The sequence below is a fragment of the Xenopus tropicalis genome, chromosome 5 (genome assembly GCF_000004195.4).
Source record: "Xenopus tropicalis strain Nigerian chromosome 5, UCB_Xtro_10.0, whole genome shotgun sequence".
Taxonomy (NCBI): domain Eukaryota; kingdom Metazoa; phylum Chordata; class Amphibia; order Anura; family Pipidae; genus Xenopus; species Xenopus tropicalis.
In genome coordinates this window covers 76912783-76935641 of record NC_030681.2, presented here as the reverse complement: position 1 = coordinate 76935641, position 22859 = coordinate 76912783, and the positions used below count along the sequence as shown (strand labels likewise).

The 22859-nt window shown below is 41.7% G+C and overlaps 1 protein-coding gene across 1 annotated transcript in view; it reads right to left on the bottom strand.

Annotated features, from left to right (window-relative positions):
* The window catches only part of rev3l (REV3 like, DNA directed polymerase zeta catalytic subunit), a 103644-nt gene that overhangs the window by 49964 nt on the left and 30821 nt on the right, over positions 1-22859 (bottom strand). The window contains exons 4-8 of the mRNA XM_002936929.4: positions 21487-21647; positions 9524-9623; positions 7783-7877; positions 6701-6805; positions 791-875 (exon numbers count right to left, since the gene is read on the bottom strand). Of these exons, the coding sequence (XP_002936975.2) occupies positions 791-875; positions 6701-6805; positions 7783-7877; positions 9524-9623; positions 21487-21647 (546 nt within the window). The remainder of the gene's footprint in view (positions 1-790; positions 876-6700; positions 6806-7782; positions 7878-9523; positions 9624-21486; positions 21648-22859) is intronic.

The following is a 22859-nucleotide window of genomic DNA, read 5'->3' as shown; positions in this document are numbered from 1 at the left end:
CCAATTAAAAAAGATTGTCCTGCAATCCTGCAGGAAAATCTAAAAGTATATTTGACCTAAGGATACTTAGAGGACAGTCAGAATGAGAGTATTGGTATAAAGCAGTTTATTACTAATTGTGTGGTTGATTTGTAGAGATGCACAGGCCCGGATTTGTGGAGAGGCCACAAAGGCCCGGGCCTAGGGCGGCAGAATTTTAGGGGCGACATGCCGCCCCACCGCAACGAAATTTTAAAATTTTGCTCCTATACGGAGCAATGGGGACCTCTCCCCACTGCTCCGTATGGGAGATGAAATGTATGCGCATTTGCGCTCGCTGCCGCGGGGGTTGGCGCGTGCGCTCGCTGCGGGGGGCTGGCGATTCACGCATGCGCACAGGGGGAGTTGGGGGGGGCGGCCTCGGGGCGCCCGGATCACCAATCCGGCGCTGGAGATGCAAACAGTGAACATATATAAAAAAACAAAATAAGCAATACAAAAATAACAATAATAAAAATGCCTCACAATCAATCTGATTTTTTTTTATTGCCAGGGTAAATTGCCCCATTAATAAGACAGCATTGTCAGTTCCAGACTGGAAAGAGTCAGAACAGGAAAGTTAATCATTTAACACATAACACAACACTCTAACACATAACAAATAGGTTTTTTATTAAAGAAATTTTAAGGAATTACTTTCCTATAAGCTATTTGTAGTTATGTATATCATTAGTACATGTGCACCTTTTAGCAAAGTTAGTTTGGGAAAATCTATCTACACCATTTAACTTACTTACAGACCAGTACTTACAATGAGAAGTCATTTTGTTTCAGGATTTCTTTCAGTCTCTTCTGAAGAATTTTTTCACTTTCTGACACTGCAACAAACCCACGATCTTAAAAAATAAAACAAAAAAAACATGTTTACTTAAAGCAGGAACATAGTCATTTATAAAAAAAAATTAGCATGTTGCTTATTTTCAGATATCCATATAAGATTTTCAGATCATTAACAAGTTCAACGTGCTACTATGCGATATTATTATCCAAAGGTTTAGAAGACACTATAGCTTAAAAAATCCCAGAATCCATAAAACATTTACATAGCTGTTATAACACCTGTTATATAAATAGTTTGCAGCTCAGTTCTTAGCTTATACTCCCTTTTGGTGATGCAGTCATTTAGCCTCAAACTATACCGAATGTGCATATCCACACAGTAGCAAAGTAAGTGCATTTACTTTATAAACCACCTGTCCTGTAGGATCAGCAGTTCAGTTACTTTGTGCACAGATTCAAGTTTGTGAGAGTTTTATTGCCGAGACTTTTTAAAACACACGCCCAATTACACCCGGTTATTTAACTACTCACAGCCCATATTCCAGTGGCGCAAGAACCTTATATGTTTTACATGCTAACTCTTCAGCTTACAATACTGTAACCATTTGGTAATCTAGAGTAATTCTTTGATAGCCAATTAGAGTTGTGTTATTAATCAGTATACATAATGGTTGTTAAATGCTGACTTCTTAGTAGGACAGCTAGATGGTCCTGTCTAAACCAATAACATTTTAATTTGCTCCCTATATTTTTTATTTTTATTTGTGGATTTCAATAAGTTTAAGTCTTAACGGAGCAATTAAACTCATTTATTATTATGTGTTAAAAGAGGGGAAGGTGCATATTTTAAAGCACATTTATAGGAATTAAATTCTAGTTTGTTCTTTTTATTATAATATACTAGTGATATACAAGTAAATATTGCCTATTACACATCTAAAATTAGTTAAATGGATGACTCTGTAATGCAGATGAAAACAGCACTATTATCTCCTGCAGACTTCGGGTTATAGAGAAATTCTACCTGGTTGTCCGGTGTAGCAGGTCCCTTATAAAACTGGATATCTGTACGAATTTAATACTGATGCAATGTAACAACTTTCTGCTATGACTATGTTCAGAAGATACGGGCAAATACTGGTCTTATTTGGAAGATTATTTTTCGTGTCACTAAGGATCTTCAAGTAAAATGTAGCTTAAGTCTAGGAATGGGTGATGTGTAGCTTACTCCTTAAAGCTCACCATTTTTAGATACTGTAACATGTCCAGGGTCACCTAGCACATAAACAGTGCCATTATGCTGTGCCTTTCAAATCAAGTAAAACTGGTAAGTGGTTGCTATTCCATATATTTGTATACTTTCCCAGACTCCACCTGGTGACTAGTACCCTGCTTTGTTGGGGACATCAAGTGTAACTATCACTGCACTTATTTGAGTGCATCTTGGACCTCCTAATTAGTGTGCTACCTTCTACACCTGTAGTAAAAATTAAGAAACCAGGGATTGAATGGCCAGAACTTCAACTGCACAGGTTTGATGAACATGGCAAAACATATGTTTTAAGTTATAAGAACAGTAAGCTATAACCATCACTATACACTGTAGGGGTTTCATTTATAATGCTCAGGATGCAAGTGCATGAGCACTAAGGGATACAAAAGTTGGGCCTCTACCATACATTGTCTAGTGCACTGCTTACTTTAAGTTTGGGGGTCATTTCTTTGTTTTGGTTCAGACAGACCGAGAGACAGAGATATACCAATACACCTATGTAAAGTGCCTACATAGGTCTCAGGATAAACTGGAGTAAGTCCATACTATTTGCGATAGACCCCAGACCCCCAGATGCACCCACACAAACGCAAGGCTTAACCTGGTCCGATACCTTCAAGTACCTGGGGATCCGGATCCATAGAGACCTGAAACAGTTTGCAGACCTAAACTTGCTCCCAATCCTTAAAACCATCGAATCCAAAATTAAGGCATGGGCACCCCTGCCTCTCTCCCTTTATGGTAGAATAAACCTCTTTAAGATGGTCCTACTCCCAAAATTGACATATATCTTCCGGCAATCCCCCATAATGATTAAAAAGAAAGTGTTTAGAACCCTCCGCAGCCTTGAAATAACATTATTCTGGAACAATGCACAACCGAGGATTGCCCTAGCTACTCTCCAACTCCCAGTAAGACAAGGTGGACTGGCTGCTCCAAACCTGTTTCTGTATTTCCTGGCAGCCCAACTGGTAACGGCCTGGAGATGGGCTTCCCCCTCCACACAAAACGCATCCACAACCTTAGAAGCACAAGTGATAGGGTCCCTAGAGGAGCTTAAAAACTTACTGTATAGAGGCACCAAGTATACAAAGAAAGCCACCCCATTAATGTCAACAACGGTGAGGGTGTGGCGCATAGCACTTAACCTCTTCCCCAGACCCCCCTCCCATTGCTCTAAATACTCCCCTCTCTGGCATAACCCAAAACTGGAACATTTTAGTACTGTCCCAGACCCACAAGCCTGGGCCAAATGGGGTATCAAGTATATTAAAGATATATATATATAGAAGGCAAACTTATGCAGTTCCAAAACCTCAAAGAAAAACACTCACTGCCCAACAAAATGCTATTTCGATATCTCCAACTGAGACACGCAGCCAGCCACCAATTCCAACCCCAAATAATAGACACTACACCTAGGAGACTGGAAGAATACGCCCATACACCTGATCTCCGAAAGCCTCTATCATTATTCTACAGCTCCCTAATCTTAGCCGGGCCATCCCCAACGATCAAAGCCTTCTCCAAGTGGCAAAAAGATATACCCACATTAGATGCTGAAACATGGCAGGATATCTTAGACTCCTGCCACGAGGGCATGATATCCAACAGGGATAAACTACTCCAACTAAAATACCTGCATAGAATATACCTCACCCCACAAAGGTTGCATGCAATGAACTCAGATATCTCACAAACATGTCCAAAATGTCCTGCCCCAGTAGCAGATTACTTCCATATGGTCTGGACTTGTCCAGCGATACAAGATTTCTGGAGACAAGTAACCCAAACTATACAGGACAAGACATCCCTTACAGTACCTCTAAACCCTACAACAATTCTCCTAAACCAGGTGGAAGAGACAACCCCCAGAAGGGCACAGCGCACCCTTCTTTCAATCCTGTTGATGTACGCTAAGAAAGCTATAGCCCTACACTGGAAATCAGACACAGGCCCCTCAATAGCATTCTGGATGAATGTAGTCACTAAGGCATACCCCCTATACAAATTAACATACATGAGAAGGAATTGCCCTGAAAAATTCCAGAAAGTATGGGGTGACTGGTTAAGCACAGATGAATGTGAGTAGATGCCACGGGGAAATCAGTTACCTTGTCACCTCCTTTTCCCTATATGTGCATAGGGCACCCCCCCACCCCCCGCTCCCCAAAACTCTCAAGCATTACGCAGGGCACTCTTCCCACACCTCACCGAGGAATGGTTAAGCACAACTCACTTTATAAAACAGGACCACCCGAAATAAATACAGGGTAAACACATTGTAATGCAGAATGTCATGTTTATTGTTTGTTTATTTAGTTTTGTATTAAACCAACCTTGAGAAACCTGTACAAGCATGATGACTGACTAATCTATGTATGTACATTATATGCATTTTTCTCAATAAACAGAATTGTGAAAAAAAAAGTGCCTACATAATCAACATTAATAGTATTATTACAATAAAGGAGAAAGAAAGGTAAAAACTCAGTAAGCTTTATCAGAAAGGTCTATGTAAATACGGCCATAAGCACTCACAGAAACGCTGCACCGACTTCTCTGGGAAAAGATTTCTTGTGTCTGTAATTCATGTGCCAGAGACACGCAGCTCTCTGCTGTCTCCTCTCTCCTGCTCCCCCCTCCCTCAAGAATGCTAAGAACTCACTCCCCCCCTTAGGAATGTGGATCTGAGTCAATCAGCAAGAAGCTGACTCATAGGGGCAGATTTATCAAAATGTGAGTTTAGGAGCTTAATACATAAAAACTCGCCCATGTTCTATTCATTCCTATGGGATTTTTTACAAGCATATTTATCAAATGGTGAGCTCTAACTTTCACCCATTGATAAATATTCTTCTAAAAATCCCATAAGAATGAATAGAACGTGGGTGAGTTTTTATGTATTAAGCTCTAAAGTCACATTTTCATAAATCTGCCCCATAGGCTTACTAACTGAGCATGTTCACTTGGTCTGGGTGTCTGTGCAGGAGCAAGGCATTATGGGAACTTTCTTTACACAGCTCAGCGTTTTTTCTTCCTGTTTGGCTTCTGGTCATCTGAACAGGTGAAATATGGGGAGACTTAAGGGCACTATTGAGACAACTGAAGGTATGCCTGCAGCTTGAGATTAACTCTTTATTAGCCTTTCCTTTTCCTTTAATGAGTGCTTAAAATCAGTATAGATAGTGCACTACACTATAAAAGGAAGCAGCCTGGACATGATGGCATACACACCTTGACACTTCTATACATAAATCAAAATAAATAAGGGGAGACAGTGATCAATAGCCATCATTGCACAACATAGTAGTCATTTATTAAACAATCCAGATGCAAATGCAAGAGAACTACGTGTAGTATGTGCTGTCCGCAGCAACATTAGTCTGGGTTCTAAACAAATTATTTGTATGTATGTATAACTTTATTTATAGAGCGCCACAAGGGTATGCAGCGCTGTACAAACAGTCCCTGCCCCATAGAGCTTACAATCTAAGTCTCCAATAAAATGGACTATTAGATATTCAGAACCCCCATAACATACATGGCTACATTTAATAACATTTGCCACAAAATATTACATGTGCTACGTGAACCATATAGGGCATAAAAAGCTTTTGTCATATTTTACTTCCTTTACAAAACAAAGTTACCATGGACTTCAAAGGAAAAAGTCTAAATGTGGTCTTTATACCCTAAACTAGACGAGGAGATAGTCAGATGGTTCTGCTTGCAGCTCAAAGCAGTTTGATGTGCATAATGAGTGAGTGCCACAACTCGCTAATTATGCACGTGTGTTATGTAGGCAGTTGAGTCTCATCCACCGCTCCTACATCACACACATGCACATAATGAGCGAGTGGGGAGTCTCACTCATTATGCACATACATGCTAAAAATCATGGCCGCTTGCACCTGAAGCTCCCTCCTGGTGCAGGCGGCCTAGGGGCGACGGGGAATGTTTTTTTATTTAATTATTATTTCCCCAACTGGAGTGTGGGCTCTATTAACCCGCATCTCTGATGAGGTAATCAATTTTAGGGTGATAGGTGCCCTTTAAAGGGGATGTTCATCTTTGAGTTTACTTTTACTATAATGTAGAGAGTAATACTCAATTTGCAATTGGTCTTTATTTTTTATTATCTGTAGTTTTTTAGTTATTTCATTTTCAGTATAGGAGCTCTCCTGTTTGCAGTTTCAGCACCTATTTGGTTGCTAAGGTCCTAGTTACCTTAGCAACCAGGGAGTGGTTTGTATGAGAGACTGGTATATGAATAGGAGAGGGCCTAAATAGAAAATAAAGTTACAAAAAGTAACAATAACAATAAAACTGAAGTCCTATAGAGCAATAGTTTCTTGGCTGCTGGGGTCAGTGACCCCCATTTAAAAGCTGCAAAGAGTTGGAAGAAGAAGGCAAATAATTAAAAAAAACTATAACAAATAAATAATGAAGACCAAATGAAAAGTTGCTTAGAACTGGCCATTATATAACATACTAAAAGTGAACTTAAAGGTGACCACCCCTTTAAAGGTAAAACATTTGGAAAACACAAACATGAAAAACAATGTTGTAAATATTTGCACTTTTGAGACTCAATAATAAGTTTACCTTGAGAATCTGGAGGGCTTATTTGTGAGGACTCTCTCCTTTCTCGACGGCGCTGCTTTTCATCTTCCCATATTGCTTGCAGTCCAGGATTTTTCCCTATCTGGGCTACATTTAGAAACAAACTAAAGTCAACAACACATTCTCACAGAGCATTTTTAGTGTTTCAGGTTCTAACTGCATACATGCCACATCCCCAGGCTGTGAGGGCTAGTGTTTTATAGCAAAAAAAAAAAAAAAATCCTACTACTACAGGTATTGGAACTGTTATCCAGAATGCTCGGGACCTGGGGCTTTATGGATAAGGAGCCCTTCCATAATTTGGATCTCCATACCTTGTGTCTGCTAAAAAATAATTTAAACATAAATTAAACCAAATAGGATGATTTTACATCCAATAAGGATTAATTATCTTAGTTGGGATCAAGTACAAGGTACTGTTTTATTAACACAGAGAAAAAGGAAATTATTATCATTTGCTTATAATGGAGTCTATGGGAGATGGCCTTTTCCGTAATTCGGAACTTTCTGGATAATGGGTTTCCGGATAACAGATCCCATACCTGTACAAAAAGATGGCTCTGTTGCATGAATTAAAATGTCTATATATTTATTGATAGTTGGCTCTTGCCAAATAGCAGGTAGAAGGCTTACTATAAGTTAGATCAAGAAAGCAAAAATCTAATTGGTTGCAGTCAAATTTGCCAAGTGGCCAACAGATTCTTTTGCTTCTTTTCAACAGGGAACAATTAAATATATATTTAACCAGCTACAGGCAGTAGTAAAACGTGTCTTTTTTAGACGGGCAAATATACCTAGTTTGGAATCTTAAATTTAGAAAAAGTTTTTCTTGCAAATGTTTTGTAAAACGTTACCATATACTAATGCAGGAAGTGTATCTATCCTGGATCAACACTGCAGAGTAACCTTATACTATCATAGCTGAAATAACTTTCAGAGGTGTAAATATTCACATAAGTTAAATATTGATATTCACAAGTGTATATGACCAAGTAGACTTTTCTGAGACATGGAAAAAAAAAACAAGTTACTTGGGAAGTGTTCTTAAACAGTAAAACTTTTACCTTCTATTTCTTGTCGGTTTAGAATATCGGCAGCTACACCATCTACTTCTAATTCACAGGTACTTATTGGTTCCACATCCTCCAACAACAAAGAACTGTGAGAGAGTAAATTACTGATGAGATCGTTACAGCTAAACAATGAAATATGCCATCCAGTGAAATGAAAGCCTGAAGAATGAAAAGTAATACTATGGTGCATAAAACTAAAATTTACCCTAGCAATATATAGGCAAGTCCAATTTTTCAACACAATTACCAATTGCTGACTTGGTGAGCTTTAAGGCCCCCATACACGGGCCAATAGAAGCTGCCCCAGTGCCAAACGATCGGATTATTTTTTTTTTAAGGCACTTGCTACCCGATATCGCCCACCCGTAGGATAAACCCCTATAGGATAAACCCATGTAAATGGGATTCTTTTTAGGAGTTTGAAATTCATTCCTATAATTCCTTTTGTTGACTTGGTTACAGAAACATACATAGCCCAAATTAGCTGTTAAATTCACTTTTTGCAATTGGCTAAGCATATAACTAGTTAGAAAGTTAGAAATATGTGGTCAGTTTTACAACAGAGCTAAAAGTGCTGCCATAAACAAGTGATTTGGAAAGGAACTTCTCATAATATTGATGTTGCACAATTCATTAAATGAGTTTTTTTTTCCTTTAGTTAAGGCACTGTGGCATTCTCCTGTTATTTAAAAGTACAACCCTCTGAGTTAACAGAATAAAAAATATTTTTTTCTATTCTATGCATTAATAATCTGTGAATTTAAAAGTTTAATTTCCATCTCTGTGATGGAAACTGCAAACACAAAAGTACACCTAAACCAATAACAGATTAGAACCCCAAATAACAAACACTGGTTTGGAAAAGAAATCATAAAGGTCAAAAATGGTGGGGACACCTAGGATTATGGGAAAACTGCCAAACACTATTCTCACCCACTCATCAATAGAGTTCAGCCTGCAACATAAGGTATAAGGTAATGAGGTATGGTGATTTCAAAGACAGGGGTTTTATAAGGTTGTTTATAGCCCTTTAAGGCTAAAGTACAAGTAAGCTGCACTTGAGAAAAAAACACTGCTATGCAGATTTCAATGCAGTTTTCATGAGAAAAAATGATAAGAAGATTTACTTTACTATGTCAGTAAATATTTGTATGTTATGTCTGATGTATACACACATCTGCTGCAGAGCTCTGCAGAATATGCTGTCAGTTTAAAATACATTTTATCAATAATAGTAGCTAATAATAGTAACTACCGTAAACAACTACCATAGACGACTGTTAAACTGCATTTGCACGGAGGCAGCAGAAAGTGAACTGCATTTATACGTCAGATGAAAAAATGCACTGTGTGAACCTGGTCAGGGCACACTTTGCTTATGTGGTATAGGCCCCTGCAGGTGCACTGCATATGTACCTCATAATGAACTTTTACTATGACATAGAAGACTGGAACTGAAAATGGCACATGAATTGGAGAACAATTGAATATAAGTAATTACAAAATATGAATGGAATATGAATAATGATAAAAAGTTTCCCTTTGATTATGTTCAGTGGCCTGAAAAATCAACTATTTTAATTGCAAGCCAGATCAAAGCAGAATAGAAAAGTTAATGATTTGAAAATAATAAAAAATGTAAAAAATGAAGACCAATTAAAAAGTTGCTTTGAATAGTTCTGCAATGAAACAACAAAGATATTACTAGTGCAGAGCGCATCATTTTACAAACCTTGGTATTTCATCTTCCTCCCATCGAACAAAAGTACCAGAGAGGGATCTTTGTTGGTCAATATCTTTATGCAAACCTGTACCATGAAATGAGCCATCTCCTAGAAAGGGCAAAAGGAAATTTTACAACAAATGCACAAATCTCATTGCATGTCCTTGTACTGATCCAATGCTTTTTTAAGGTACACAATAAAACAGCATATTTCTAGAAAGAAGTTTGTAAGTGTATTGGGGCAACGTTGTATTGCCAACTGCATTTAGAATATGGAGGGCAGGTAACTTGATCACTGTGCTGCTGCTCATGGACACCTTCGCACAATTCATTTTGGACTAGTACAGGGCCATTTTTTTGCCCGTATAAGTCAATACAAAATGAAGTTAGGCACTTAAAAAAAATCACCAAAAACAAAAAAATCTTTATTGAAGCAACATCTCTATCACCTTACGTGTTTTGTGCTTCATGAGCACTTATATGCTCATGACTAAGCACTCCTGGAGCACAAAACTCGTAATGTGATAAAAAATGTTGCTTAAATAAAGGGCGTTTCTTTTTTTAACTCATTTTTCCTGGTGACCTATGTGGTTTTGAATGCCTGACTCCATTTGTGTGTCAATCTATATGGAATTAGACTTCCCTGGATAAGGGTCACCCAGAAGACACATTGCATTTGTAAAAAAGTGCACCAAATGTCAGGTGATTTTAAGGATTTGGTTCAGCCAGACATTTGGCTTTGGGCAAATCCTGCCGAAAAGACCAAATATTGGAGCATGCCTACAAAATTCCCTGGGCATCATTGCCCTTAAAGAAAAATGAAAATCACTTGGTGTGCCAAATGTTAGGCAAAACATTAACAAAAATGTCAGCTTTCCACTCGCATATGTGAGCCCCAGGTAGTGAAGAAAGAAGAAGTAGAAGAGGATCGCTCCATGGTGCTTACTAAAAAGGACCCTGGTCCGGTGACATTTTCTACTAACAGCAGAACTGACTCTGGGTATCCGGTAAGTCATAACAATTACTTAGGGGTGCCTAACATTTGGCACCCCCAAGTGATTTGCACTTTACGTCTCCTTTAAACACACTGCACAGTAAAGCTTTGATGCTAATTGTCAAATCCACTTATAATACACTTGAAAAAAACAAAAAAACTGCAGCATGCAGTAAACCTAAGTGGTGGGAGTATGTTCTGGGAAAATGGTTTTTGAAGTTTTGTCCTTCAGAGAAAAACTAGATGGCTACAATCTTTACAAATAGCTCCATGGAAACAGGATTTTTAGAGTAAGTTTATCATGGTTCAGTATTGTTTGCCAAGTTTGAGCCATTATATATTTCAGATGTATGTTTGTCTTTATTTATAGCAATACTGTATGCAGAGTTGACGTACAAAGAGGGGTACAAACACTGTATGAAATAAAAATAAACAGAGTAACATAGATTAAACTTGAGACACTGTGTAATATATCTATTACACAATACATTCTTTGCATTTAAGAGCTTTTCTTTCTAGACTGTCGGTTTTTCATGCAGGTGAAAAGGCTTAGAAGCATTGTAAGACCCTAATCTTAGCTAGCCAAGGATACTATCATGTTGGTCGCATAGCAGGACTGACCCCTAAACAGCAGACATGAAAACTACGTGTCTGCTGTTGGGTCTTTATTACAGCAACCCAAGCACTGCCACGAACTTCCTGCTCTGAAGACTCTGCAGAAGACCTTCAGCAATGCCAGCGCCCCCCCTAGAAACAGTAAATATCCTTAATTTACACAACACACATTTAAGTACACTTTACGTTTTTATTTTGCAGTTTTGCACACATATGCACACTGCCACATGACTTTTAGAAGTGTACACACAAAGAAACAGTTTCCCCTGCCCATTTTTTTTATTTATTTGTTTGTTTTACCATTTTGTCTTTTACAGGAAAACTTATTTGGCAGCGTGACTATTGTATCAGCAGCCGAGAAAATTTCATATGCACTATTTTCACTTTGGGGTCACATACTTTAGTAAATATATGCATATTGCGCATCAAACTGGCATTCATATTTAGGGTGGTTTAGGTTTGTATGTAAGAAATAGTGTTAGATAAAAGTGGCAAACTGCACCATTTTTAGGCAATTTCTGTAAATGTCATAAAACCAGCAACATTTATCAAAGCTTTGTAGTTTGGTAGCTTTGATTAGAAAGAAATATTTACCAATGTTTATCAGGGGTCCACATACATTTAGGGGGCTTATTTTGCACCAGGCGCCTTAACCATGAAAACTGGTATGCATTCTATTCATTGTAAAGCCCTCTATATATCATATACTAGGGCAAACCTATGTGCATTAGGCGTCAAGTTACTCACTAGACCCCTAGCATTTATTTTTAAGTTGTTTGATCTTGGTACCTAAAGATCTGTGGTTTGGCAGTTTGGAGTGGAAAGACATTTATGCTGTGTACTTTCCAAAAATATATGGTTTTCTGGGGTCAGTGTATGTTTCTCTGCAGTTCTTTACCACTCCTAAAACAGGCCATGTATATTTTAATTAGTTTAAATGTAAGCCATGAAATTAGTATGCACAACATATAAATATTGGGGTCTCTAAATGCCATATACTTTAATAAACCTCTGTACGCTGGGCATCAAACTGTTCAGTTAATCCCTGACATTAATATTTAGGGTGTTTTATCTAGGTACCTAATGATATGTGGGAGATCAGATGCTGCAAATTGGAATCTTCGAGTTGATTTGAATACATTTCATAAAAATCAACATATTAAGGAAAGCTTTGCAGCTTGGTAGTTTGGAGTGGAAAGGAAAATGTACCTATTTTGGATTCAGGAGAATATATATGGCTTTCCGAGGTGAACTTAATTTTTGTGGCTTTACCCCACATAAAAAGCAGTAAATGTGTTGATTTTACAGTAACAAATTACATGAGTATATGAGGTATTTTAATTTTGAGGCCCCTACATATCACATATTTAGGTAAACCTATACACAATGGGCATCAGACTATTTAGTAGACACCTGGCATGCATATTTAGGATATTTGATCTGGTTTCCAATTATCTGTAGGAGATAAGATGCCATAAACTGGAAGTTCTGAGGTCATTTTTCAAAAAAATCAGACATTTTTATAAAACCCAATAACTTTGAGAAAGCATTGCAACTTGGTATTTTGGAGTAGAAATACATTCCTCAGAATCTGTTTTTTGCAAAAATGTCTTGGGTAAACCTACGGTTAAAATTTTGTGAAATTTTTGGTCTTGAAATATGAGTGAGAAAAAACAAGTTAGAAATCCTCATAAAACTATACACATTTAGTATCTGACATGTTCAGAAGACAATGAACCAAATCAGTTGCTTTTTCCATGCATAAAATAAATTATGCTTCTTATATATGCATTTATATTAAGCAAAATGTGATTTATTTATTTTTTTATTTATTTTTAAGACATTTTGAAGCCCATTTCTTGTTTCAAAAGTGGAATTACAGAAACAATTAAATCTATTTTAAAAGCTTAAGTTGTCCTGAAAAAAAAAACTGTATATTGTTTTTCTAGTGAGCTAAAAGTCCCCCTGGGACATGTCCCAGTGAAAAATCACAATATGTTCAAAAACTGTCTGGTAATAAAAGCACCAAATCAGCTAGCAGCAAAAGGGTTAAATCATGCAATTGCTGTGATCTCAGTGAAAACAAAACAGACCTATCCCTGAAAAGGAAACCAGAGAGTAACACATCTGCTATTTATTAAAGGGCAGTATATCTGCTTTTCAAGGCGATCTTTATGTGTATGGTCATCTTAAGGACTCTGGTACACGGGGAGGCTTTTTCGGCGATTTGTGCGAAATCTCGCGCCGCGTGTGCCATCCCGCCGGCGACTTATATGTTCGCCAGTGGGATGGCAGGGGGAAGGCAACTCGGGGAGATTAGTCGCCCGCGAACAGGGAGTTTTGCCGCGGGCGACTAATCTCCCCGTGTACCAGAGCCCTAACACAGCTTATTTGTTATCGGCTGTGTAAACATGTGCCTTTTTTAAAAATATTCTATGAAAATCAGTAAGTGGAATGCTTAAATTAATGTTTAAGCATGGCTTAAACCACTACTAACTGTCCTTACCATCCATTCGCTTTGGTTGGCAATAAAAGGTTGCAGAGTAAATTGGTGCCTTAGCATCACTCATGCACTATTTATGCCAGGTGCATTCTGACAATGCAGATTTTGTCAGAGTTGTCAGAGATTGCTAATTAGTGGCACCCAATATGAGAGAAAGAATAGGCAGGGAAGAATGTAAATAATGAATAATCTCTGTAAAGAACTACAGTTAATGTTGGAGCTATATAGATAAGAATAATTTAGGTATGGGGTTTTACGGATAAGGGGTCCTTCCGTAATTCGGATCTCCTTCCTAAAGTCTGCTAAAAACATTAAACTGTAATTAAACCCAATAGGATTGTTTTGCCTCCAATAAGGATTAATTATATGTTGGTTGGGATCAAGTACAAGGTATTGTTTTATTATTACAGAGAAAAGGAGATTTTGTGATAACTCACCATTAAATCCTTTTCTCTTAGGACGTCTGTGGGACACAGGGACCATGGGGTATAGTATCTACCAGCAGGAGGCAGGACACTAGAATAGGAAGAAGAGGAAGACGCCCCTCCTCCCTGCTACTATACCCCCTGTAGCTTCCTTAGAGAGCCAGTTTTGTCAACAAGAAAAGACAGTATAACATAACTATATACATAAGCATAGAACTTTCCAGAAGAACCGATTCAGGGGGGGAAGCCCTGTGTCCCACAGACGTCCTAAGAGAAAAGGGTTTAACGGTGAGTTATCACAAAATCTCCTTTTCTCTTACAGGTGTCTGTGAGACACAGGGACCATGGGGACATACCAAAGCTGTCCCAATAGAACAAAGGGTGAGAGAAGTGGTTCTTAGGCAACTGCGGCTTGCAGCACCTTTCTCCCGAAATGGGCATCAGATGCCGCAAAAATCTCAAATCTGTAAAACTTAATAAAGGAATGGATAGAGGACCAGGTAGCGGCCCTACAAACCTGCTCGGCTGAGGCCGTTTCTAAAGGCCCAAGAGGTGCTAATTCCCCGAGTAGAGTGAGCTCTAAGGTGAAGAGGTGGCTGTTTTCCCCTGGCAATGTATGCTCTGCGGATGGCTTCCCTAATCCCATGGGATATGGTAGCCTTGGAGGCCGGGGAACCCCTTTGGGGGCCAGAGTGCACAATGAAGAGGGACGAGGACTGACGTATGTCCTTGGTCCGGTGGAGGTAGAATTTTAGTGCCCTGACCGGGTCCAAGGAATGCAGGGCCACCTCCTTAGGAGAGGCTGGCCGGGGGCAAAAAGGACAGGATGGTAATGTCCTGGTTGATGTGAAAGGAAGAACCGACCTTAGGCACAAAGGAGGGTACAGTTCTGAGGACAGCACGGTCCGAATGGAAAACGAGGTATGGCTGGAGATGCGAAAGAGCTGAAATCTTGGACACCCTTCGTGCCGAGGAGATGGCCAGCAGAAAAACTGTCCAGGTAAGTCATGCCAGAGGTATGCTGACCAGGGGCTCGAAGGGGGGCCCCTGAAGGACTGTGAGGACAAGGTTGAGATCCCAAGGAGGGATGGGATCGCGAAAGGGAGGGTGAAGCCGAGAGACTCCCTGCAGAAAGGTGGCTATGTCCGGCAGAGAAGCCAGACAGCGTTGGAAAAGAACAGACAGGGCTGAAATCTGGGATTTAAGGGATCCCAGTGAGAGGCCCTTGGAGAGTCCGGACTGCAGGAAGGAGAGGAGACGGGGTAAGGAGAAGGTCTGGAAGGGATGGCCTTCAGTGTCACACCAGTCCTTGAATATCCTCCAAATGCGGTGGTAGGTCTTAGAGGAGACCGGCCTCCGGGCTGCCATCATAGTGCGGACGACTTCGGGAGAGAAGCCCTTACGCTGGAGCACTAGGGACTCAATAGCCAAGCCGTCAAACTCAGGAATGCTGGGTTCGGATGAGAAGGTCAGGAGCCAAGGGAAGGCTCCAGGGCTCTGCCTTGCTGAGAGCTACCAGCTCGGAGAACCAGGCCCTTTTGGGCCAGAAGGGGGCCACCAGAATAACTGGGCCGGGTCCGGCCTTGATCTTCTTGATGACTCTGGGCAGAAGAGGAAGCGGGGGAAATACGTAGGCCAGAGGGAGGTCCCAGTTGGCCGTGAGAGCGTCCGCTGTGAGGGCTAAGGGGTCGCGGCACCTGGCCATGAATTGGGGGACCTGCCGGTTCACGCTCGGGAGACCCCATCGATCGACGATGTCCTGAAAGATTTTTGGGCTTAGGGCCCACTCTCCTGGATCGAGCTGCTGCCGGCTGAGGTAGTCGGCCTGCCAGTTCTCTAGCCCCGGAATGTAGACCGCTGTCAGCCGGGAGTCCTGGGCCTTCGCCCAGGTCAGAATGAGACTGACCTCCCTGAGAGCCTGTCGACTTCGGGTTCCTCCCTGGTGATTCAGATAGGCGACCGTGGTGGCGTTGTCGGATTGGACTTTGATGGCTTGACCCCGAAGAAGGTGTTGCCAGTGCAACAGAGCCAGGTGGACTGCCCGGATCTCCAGTATGTTGATGGGAAGGAGAGCTTCGGCCTTCGACCAGGTCCCCTGTGCCGAGAGTTGGTCCAGAACTGCTCCCCAGCCCTTGAGGCTGCCATCCGTGGTCAGGAGGCGCCAGTGTGGTTCCTGAAGAGGACGCCCCCTGGCTAAGTGAGGCGTGTTGAGCCACCATGTGAGGGAGACCCTCGTTTTGGGAAGAATCCGGATTCGCTGGGACAGGCTGGTACGTGTCCACTGATCCAGGATGTTCCACTGGAGGTCGCGTAGATGAAACTGGGTGAAGGGCACGGCTTCTATGGAGGACACCATGGACCCCAGCACCTGCATGGCAAACCGGATGGATGGGGACGGAGAGCGGAGCAGGCGGCGTGCCAAGTCCTGGATTCAAGAGATCTTCTCTGGAGGAAGGAATACCCTTTGTTGGGCTGTGTCGAAGATCATGCCCAGGAAGGGCATTTGACGAAACGGAGTGAGTCGCGATTTCTCCAAGTTGATCTTCCAGCCCAGAGGCGTTAGGGTTGGGGTGACCAGGTCCAACTGGGATGTCGCTGTGGCCAGGGATGGCGCCTTGAGAAGAAGGTCGTCCAGATAAGGGGTGATGGACACCCCGAGACCTGAGAGATGCCGCTGCCGCCGCCATGATCTTGGTGAAGATGCGCGGAGCCGACGGAAGCCCGAAGGGAAGGGCTGTGAACTGAAAGTGGAGGTTCTTGACCGCAAATCTTAAGTATTTCCAATGGGGAGGGAAAATGGGAACGTGGAGGTAGGCGTCCTTTATGTCTAGGGCCACTAGGTACTCGTTGTGGCCCATGGCCGCAATAACTGACCTGAGAGATTCCATTTTGAACCGGGAAAAGCGGAGGAAGATGTTGAGCTTCTTGAGGTCTAAGATAGGCCGAAAAGACCCGTCCCGTTTTGGGACGAGGAAAAGATTGGAATAAAATCCCCGGAACCTTTGCTCTGGGGGTACCTGCATGATCACTCTTTCGGCCAAAAGATCCCGGATGATGGAGAGGAAGGCGGACTGACTGAGAAAAGCCGGGACATGAAGAACCGGCTTGTACCACTCTGTGTACCCAAGGATCGGAGGTAAGATGGAGCCAGGCCTCGTGAAAGAAATGAAGTCTGCCCCCTACCGGAGAAGGGCCTGCTGCCCTGAGGTAGTCATGTGGATGAGGACTTGTCGGCAGGCTTGGATTGAGGTTGCCTGCCCTGCCAGGAGTACCTGGGTTTGCCCGAAGGATTCTGCGTGGCGGAGTCCCTGGAAGAGGAGACCTTGGAGCCCCTGGGGTGAAAAAAGCGTCCTCTACGAAAGGAAGAGCGAGTCCGAGGCTGGGGGAGGAAGGTGCTCTTTCCTCCCATAGCTTGGCTAATGATCTTGTCCAGCTCTGGCCCGAATAAGAGCTTACCCTTGAAGGGAAGAGTAGTGAGAGATTTCTTGGAGGACATGTCGGCCGACCAGAGTTTGAGCCAGAGCGAGCGGCGCGCCGCTACGGCCAGGGCGGATGTACGGCTGATGGCCTGAGCTGAATCCAGAGAGGCTTCACAGAGATATTCGTTGGCATCACAAATCTGAGAGGCTAAGAGGGACAGCTCCTGTCTGGAAGAGCCAGAGGATAGGCCTTCAAGAAGGGAATTAGACCAGGACTGAACTGCCCGAGAGACCCAGGCTGAGGCCAAGGCCGGGCGGAGACTTTCTCCAGCGGAGGTAAACGTGGCTCTGAGGAAACCCTCCATCTTCTTATCCATTGGATCCTTAAAGGAAGAGGAGTCCGGGACAGGAAGGGCGGTGTTCTTAGACAGGCGGGACACCGGATCGTCCACCAGCGGAGCGGTGGACCATTTCTCTAGGGTCTCTTGTGGAAAAGGATAAGAGCGCTGGAACCGTCGAGAGGTCTGGAAACGTCTCTCAGGGTGATCCCACTCTGCCTGGATAAGGGAGTCCAGTTGGTCATGGGAAGGAAAGACCGAGGCGGTCCTTTTCTGACGTTTGAAGAGAGAGGAGGAAGACTCTAGAGAGGATTCTGGAGTCTTAAGGTCAAGGCAGGTCATGACTGACGCAATGAGAGAATCAATGGCCTCAGGGGAGGCTTTAGATACGTCGTCCGGGTCGTCAGGCCCCTCGGAAGAGATCTCCCCTTCGCTTAGGGAGTGATCCTCCCAAGTGGCAGAGGCGTGTAGAGACTCGGAGTCGCTATAGTCATCCAAGCGGAGTAAAGCCTGCCGCTTGAGGGATTTGGTAGGTTGTGGTTCCTCCCTATCCAGCCTGTCCATGAGTTTATCAAGACAGGCTGCAAGTTTGGGAATGCTGGACGACAGCTGGGCCGCCCAGGGAGGGGGTTCCTGGGAGGAAGAGGGAGCCTGCGCTAGAGCATCCAGTGCCGGTGCTGGAGCAGGATCCCCCCCTGTTAATTCAGAACTAGGGGGAGCTGGCACGTCCGGAGCCTGGGACTGGGTCTCAGCCAGGATTTTGGAGCAAGAGGAACAAAGAGGTTCCTTTCTGCCAGATGGGAGACGTTTGCAGCATCTGGCGCATGCTAGGTATTTTACCTTTGAGGAACTAGAAGCCCCCCTAGAAAAGGGGCCTTCTGGAATGCCCTCTGCCATGACAGAAAAGAACAAGACGGTGCAGTCTTGAACAAACAGTCAGCAGATAATAGCAAAAAAGACAGGTAGGCTTTAATGCAGGTCAATGCAAGGGAGTAAGGAATTTTTCCCCCCTTTTTACACTTTGTTTTATTTATTTATTTTGTTTTGTTTTGGATTTTTTTTTGTGTATAGGAGAATATAAAAAAGCGAGTAGTGCACAATATATATATATATATATATATATATATATATATATATATATATATATATATATATAATATATTACTTCCCAAGCAGACAATCACCCTCACAGTACTCAGCAAAAGAATACAGTCCCCCCTGATCAGACAGACCTGATCAGACAGACCCAGCCACGCTACCAGCCCAGCCTTGCCCTTCCTAATGTTCCCCTAATAGTGCCCCCTCTGCCAAGATACCGTCCCTGTGTCCGGAGGAACCGAGGAGAGTCCCAGGATGCGACCGTTCAGGATGGAGAGCGGAGGAGAATGGCGCGAAGAGCTAAAGCGCGCGAACAGAAGCCACGCAGAAAATGTCGACGCGTTGTGACGTCACCCGGAAGAGACGGTGGAACGCATGGGGCCGCAGTGGAACGCATGGCGCCGCAATACAAGGGAACCCGGAGAGGGACCGCTGAGGTACTAAGCGAGGGGGGAACCACTAGGGTGACAGGGCAGGCTGGACAGGCTGGCTGGGAGCTGAGACTGACCTGGGGAGTAGCTGAGGAGGAAGCGCCGGACAGCGTCTGCACTCACAGGTAAAGGCAGGGAATTCTGTGTGGCCCACTTTAGAGAGTCTTACTGGCCCCGGTGCCTGTGTCCCACGTAGGGGGAAGCCTGTGGAGGGAACTGCAGTTAGGCCCTATAGGTCAACCCCTGGTGCCAGAGTAATCTGGCCGCAGGCATCAGAGATAGCTGTAAGGATCCTGTCTCCTGAGGACACTAGAAAAAACTGGCTCTCTAAGGAAGCTACAGGGGGTATAGTAGCAGGGAGGAGGGGCTTCTTCCTCTTCTAGTGTCCTGCCTCCTGCTGGTAGATACTATACCCCATGGTCCCTGTGTCCCACAGACACCTGTAAGAGAAAAAGGGAATCATTTTTATAAATGTGAATTATTTCATTAAAATGGAGTCTATGGGAGATGGCCTTTCCCTAATTCTGAACTTTCTGGATAATGGGTTTCTGGATAAGGGGTCCAATACCTGTATTACTATTTTAATAAATCTGTCTGCACATACAAACATTTTCCCACTATATAGTTCTGCAGAGAAAATAAGGCAAACAATTTCCTAAATTTAACACATGGTCAAGGTGACCTGTTCTTAAAGGCTTGTGTGACTAAACTGAAAAGAAAATGGCATTTATTATAAAGGGACATTGTAAATTCTCAATCACTACTGTTTTCTGCTTCCTAGTAAAGTTATAGGGAAAAAACACGTTAAGAGATAAACTGCCATCATTTTCCCTAGCCACATATTATTCCCTTTGTTAAAAAAAGAAACTTAAAAGGACATGTCAACCAAAAATTTTAGCAAAGAAAAGCCTCACAGCACTGTTTAAATACCTGCCACTCCTGTCCCTCAGAAGCAAACACTGAAGCTGCAGCGATCCCTACAGAGCTGTGTAACCCCCTCTTCCCCCTCCCTTCAGAATCTCCTTGTCTGCCTGGCGTGGTGCACATGCCCAGTTCCAAGACATTTTAATGAGCATGCTCACTTGAGATGAATCTCTTCTCTACACAGCAGACGATTGAACTCTTTAACCACGCCCACAGTCAATCCTCCAATGAGCCGATCGCATAGGCAGTTGCTATACTAACTCTGCCTTTGTAAACAAGAGCTCTCTGCTCCCTCTCTTGGAATACTATCTACTGACTGCAGGCAGGAAAGTTTAACCTTTTCACCACTGAATTTGATCTGCAGGCATTTTATAAGTGAGACTTGCAAGCTTAAACAGTGTTTGCTGAAATACTTAAGCAATGTACACTTAATTCTTGTTTAATTTTATTGTTGTTTAATGCCCTAACAGTTTCATTTTAAGGAAAAAGCTGTCTGTACAGCTTTGTTTAAAAAAGCAGAAGCTTGAAAAAAAAAAAATCCTTGAAGAGGTCAGGCGAGCACTCTCAATGATGTCACCCGGCAAAATGGCCGCCGGGTGACATCCAAAACGGAGCAGAAAAGAATGCGGTGGTGCAGGCAGTAAGAGGAGATTGAGGGAGCGGCACTTATGCGGTTTAAGTGGGGGTAAGGCGCCCTATCCATTAGAAGTGAAATTAAAATTAGGGTTGACATCTCCTTTAAAAACAGCACACCCATCTTGTCCACTAAAAGTTGTAACAATATTTAGATGTTAAATAATTCAGTGTACCCCTAGTGCAAAACTTATTGAATAAAAATTACATATTTAATTCTTTATACTATAATCATTAACAGCAGTCCTATCACATGTCAAGCACTCTCTGACACTGCATAAAACAGCAGTTAGTGACTGTAGTACATGACAGGTTTATCAGGACTTCTGAGGCTCCGCATATTTCAGTAAATTTATGATTTTAGTAAAATATATTTTTTATTTTATATAGAGAAATATGGTCCATGCCTTTTCTATTTGTTCTAGCAAAAAAACAAGTTACTTAACCATCTCCCTATTGGAATAGTAGGTACTTGTGTACACATTCATTTTGTATAATTAATGTTACTAGGAAGCAAAAGGTATTACTAAATTATAATTCTAATGTAATATGATCAAAAAATCCAATCAGGGACAACATATTCACATTTTACCTTTCCTCTGAACTCTTCTAAACTTTACAGCAGCAAGATTGATTAAGTTCATTCCATATAAATTATAATCAATGAAGAGCTGAAGAAGATAAGGAACGTGGGCCTCATGGGATTGGTAGCACTTGTTCATTACAGCACCTCCTTGTAAAAGCTCACTGACCCTGGGAGTAAAGACAGAAATAAAGGCATAAACATCTGCTTTAAAAATATATCAAGTCCTGAACATTCCGGGTAAGATAGAAAAACAGAACAATAATTAATCTACGACACAGATCTATTAGGTAAAGATGCGTTAATTATTAACTATGGATACAAAACTACAGTATATTTTAGGAATTTCAACTTTTCTTACCAGAAACATTGCTCTGTATGTATCTAGCCATGTAATTATAAAAACTTTTAAAATACATTAGGTTCAGCAGTCCATGAAAATGTTATCTGTTGGAGTGTCAGCCATGCATAGGCACCACAGATCACATATTGAAGGATTTCCATTGCAAAAATAAACTGAGTTCACTAAACAAACTATTTTACAATTCAAATTATTTTTATGACCAAACAATTCCATATACACTTCAATTGTAATATAGTCTGATTAGTTATTCTAATTCAACTCTATTTTTATCAGTCAGACTTTTCATAAACACGAGAGTTGGACAGTAGGGGGGTGGGGGACACAAAATAAAAGAATCGACATTAAACTGCAAAGACACTTACATACAGGATTTGAGTTCAAACAATTCTTTTGCATGCTTTGCTGAATTTAGTATAAAGAACTAACTCATTTTGTGTGTTTTAAAATAAAACTGATTGCACACACTGATTACTGAACCTTTTTTTTTTTTTTTTGTCTTTTTGCCAATTATAATCTGTCAAGTGTCTCACACAAGGACCGATAATCATACAGTCAGAAATTAGCAATTTATGATTAAAATTATATCACATGTCAAGCTTTAAAACTATGGTGATGATATTTACCTCTCAAAGGTTATTAAAGGATTGTAATAATGAAGGCTTACATTTTCGCTCAGCAAAAATCTTTCACCTAAAACTAACATAGCATTCAGCATCCACTTTTCTGCCCCAAAGAATGCTATGCTATAGCCAAGCCACGGAACTAGAGAGCAAATACAATCTGTAGGGAAAAAATGGTTATTGCCGCCAAAGTAGTATTTTTGTATAAGCAATTACCAAAGCAGTACAGACAGTAAATTAGCTCAAGCATCCCTGTGATTGTAACACTCTAGCCTACAGCTATTTACAAGTTAGACAAAAGTGAGATAAGGACCCTTAAAAGATATATTTTTGACCCCTTTTATTTATGGATTACTAGGTTTGCTAGAAACTCTAAAACATTTCAGCACAACCCTTGA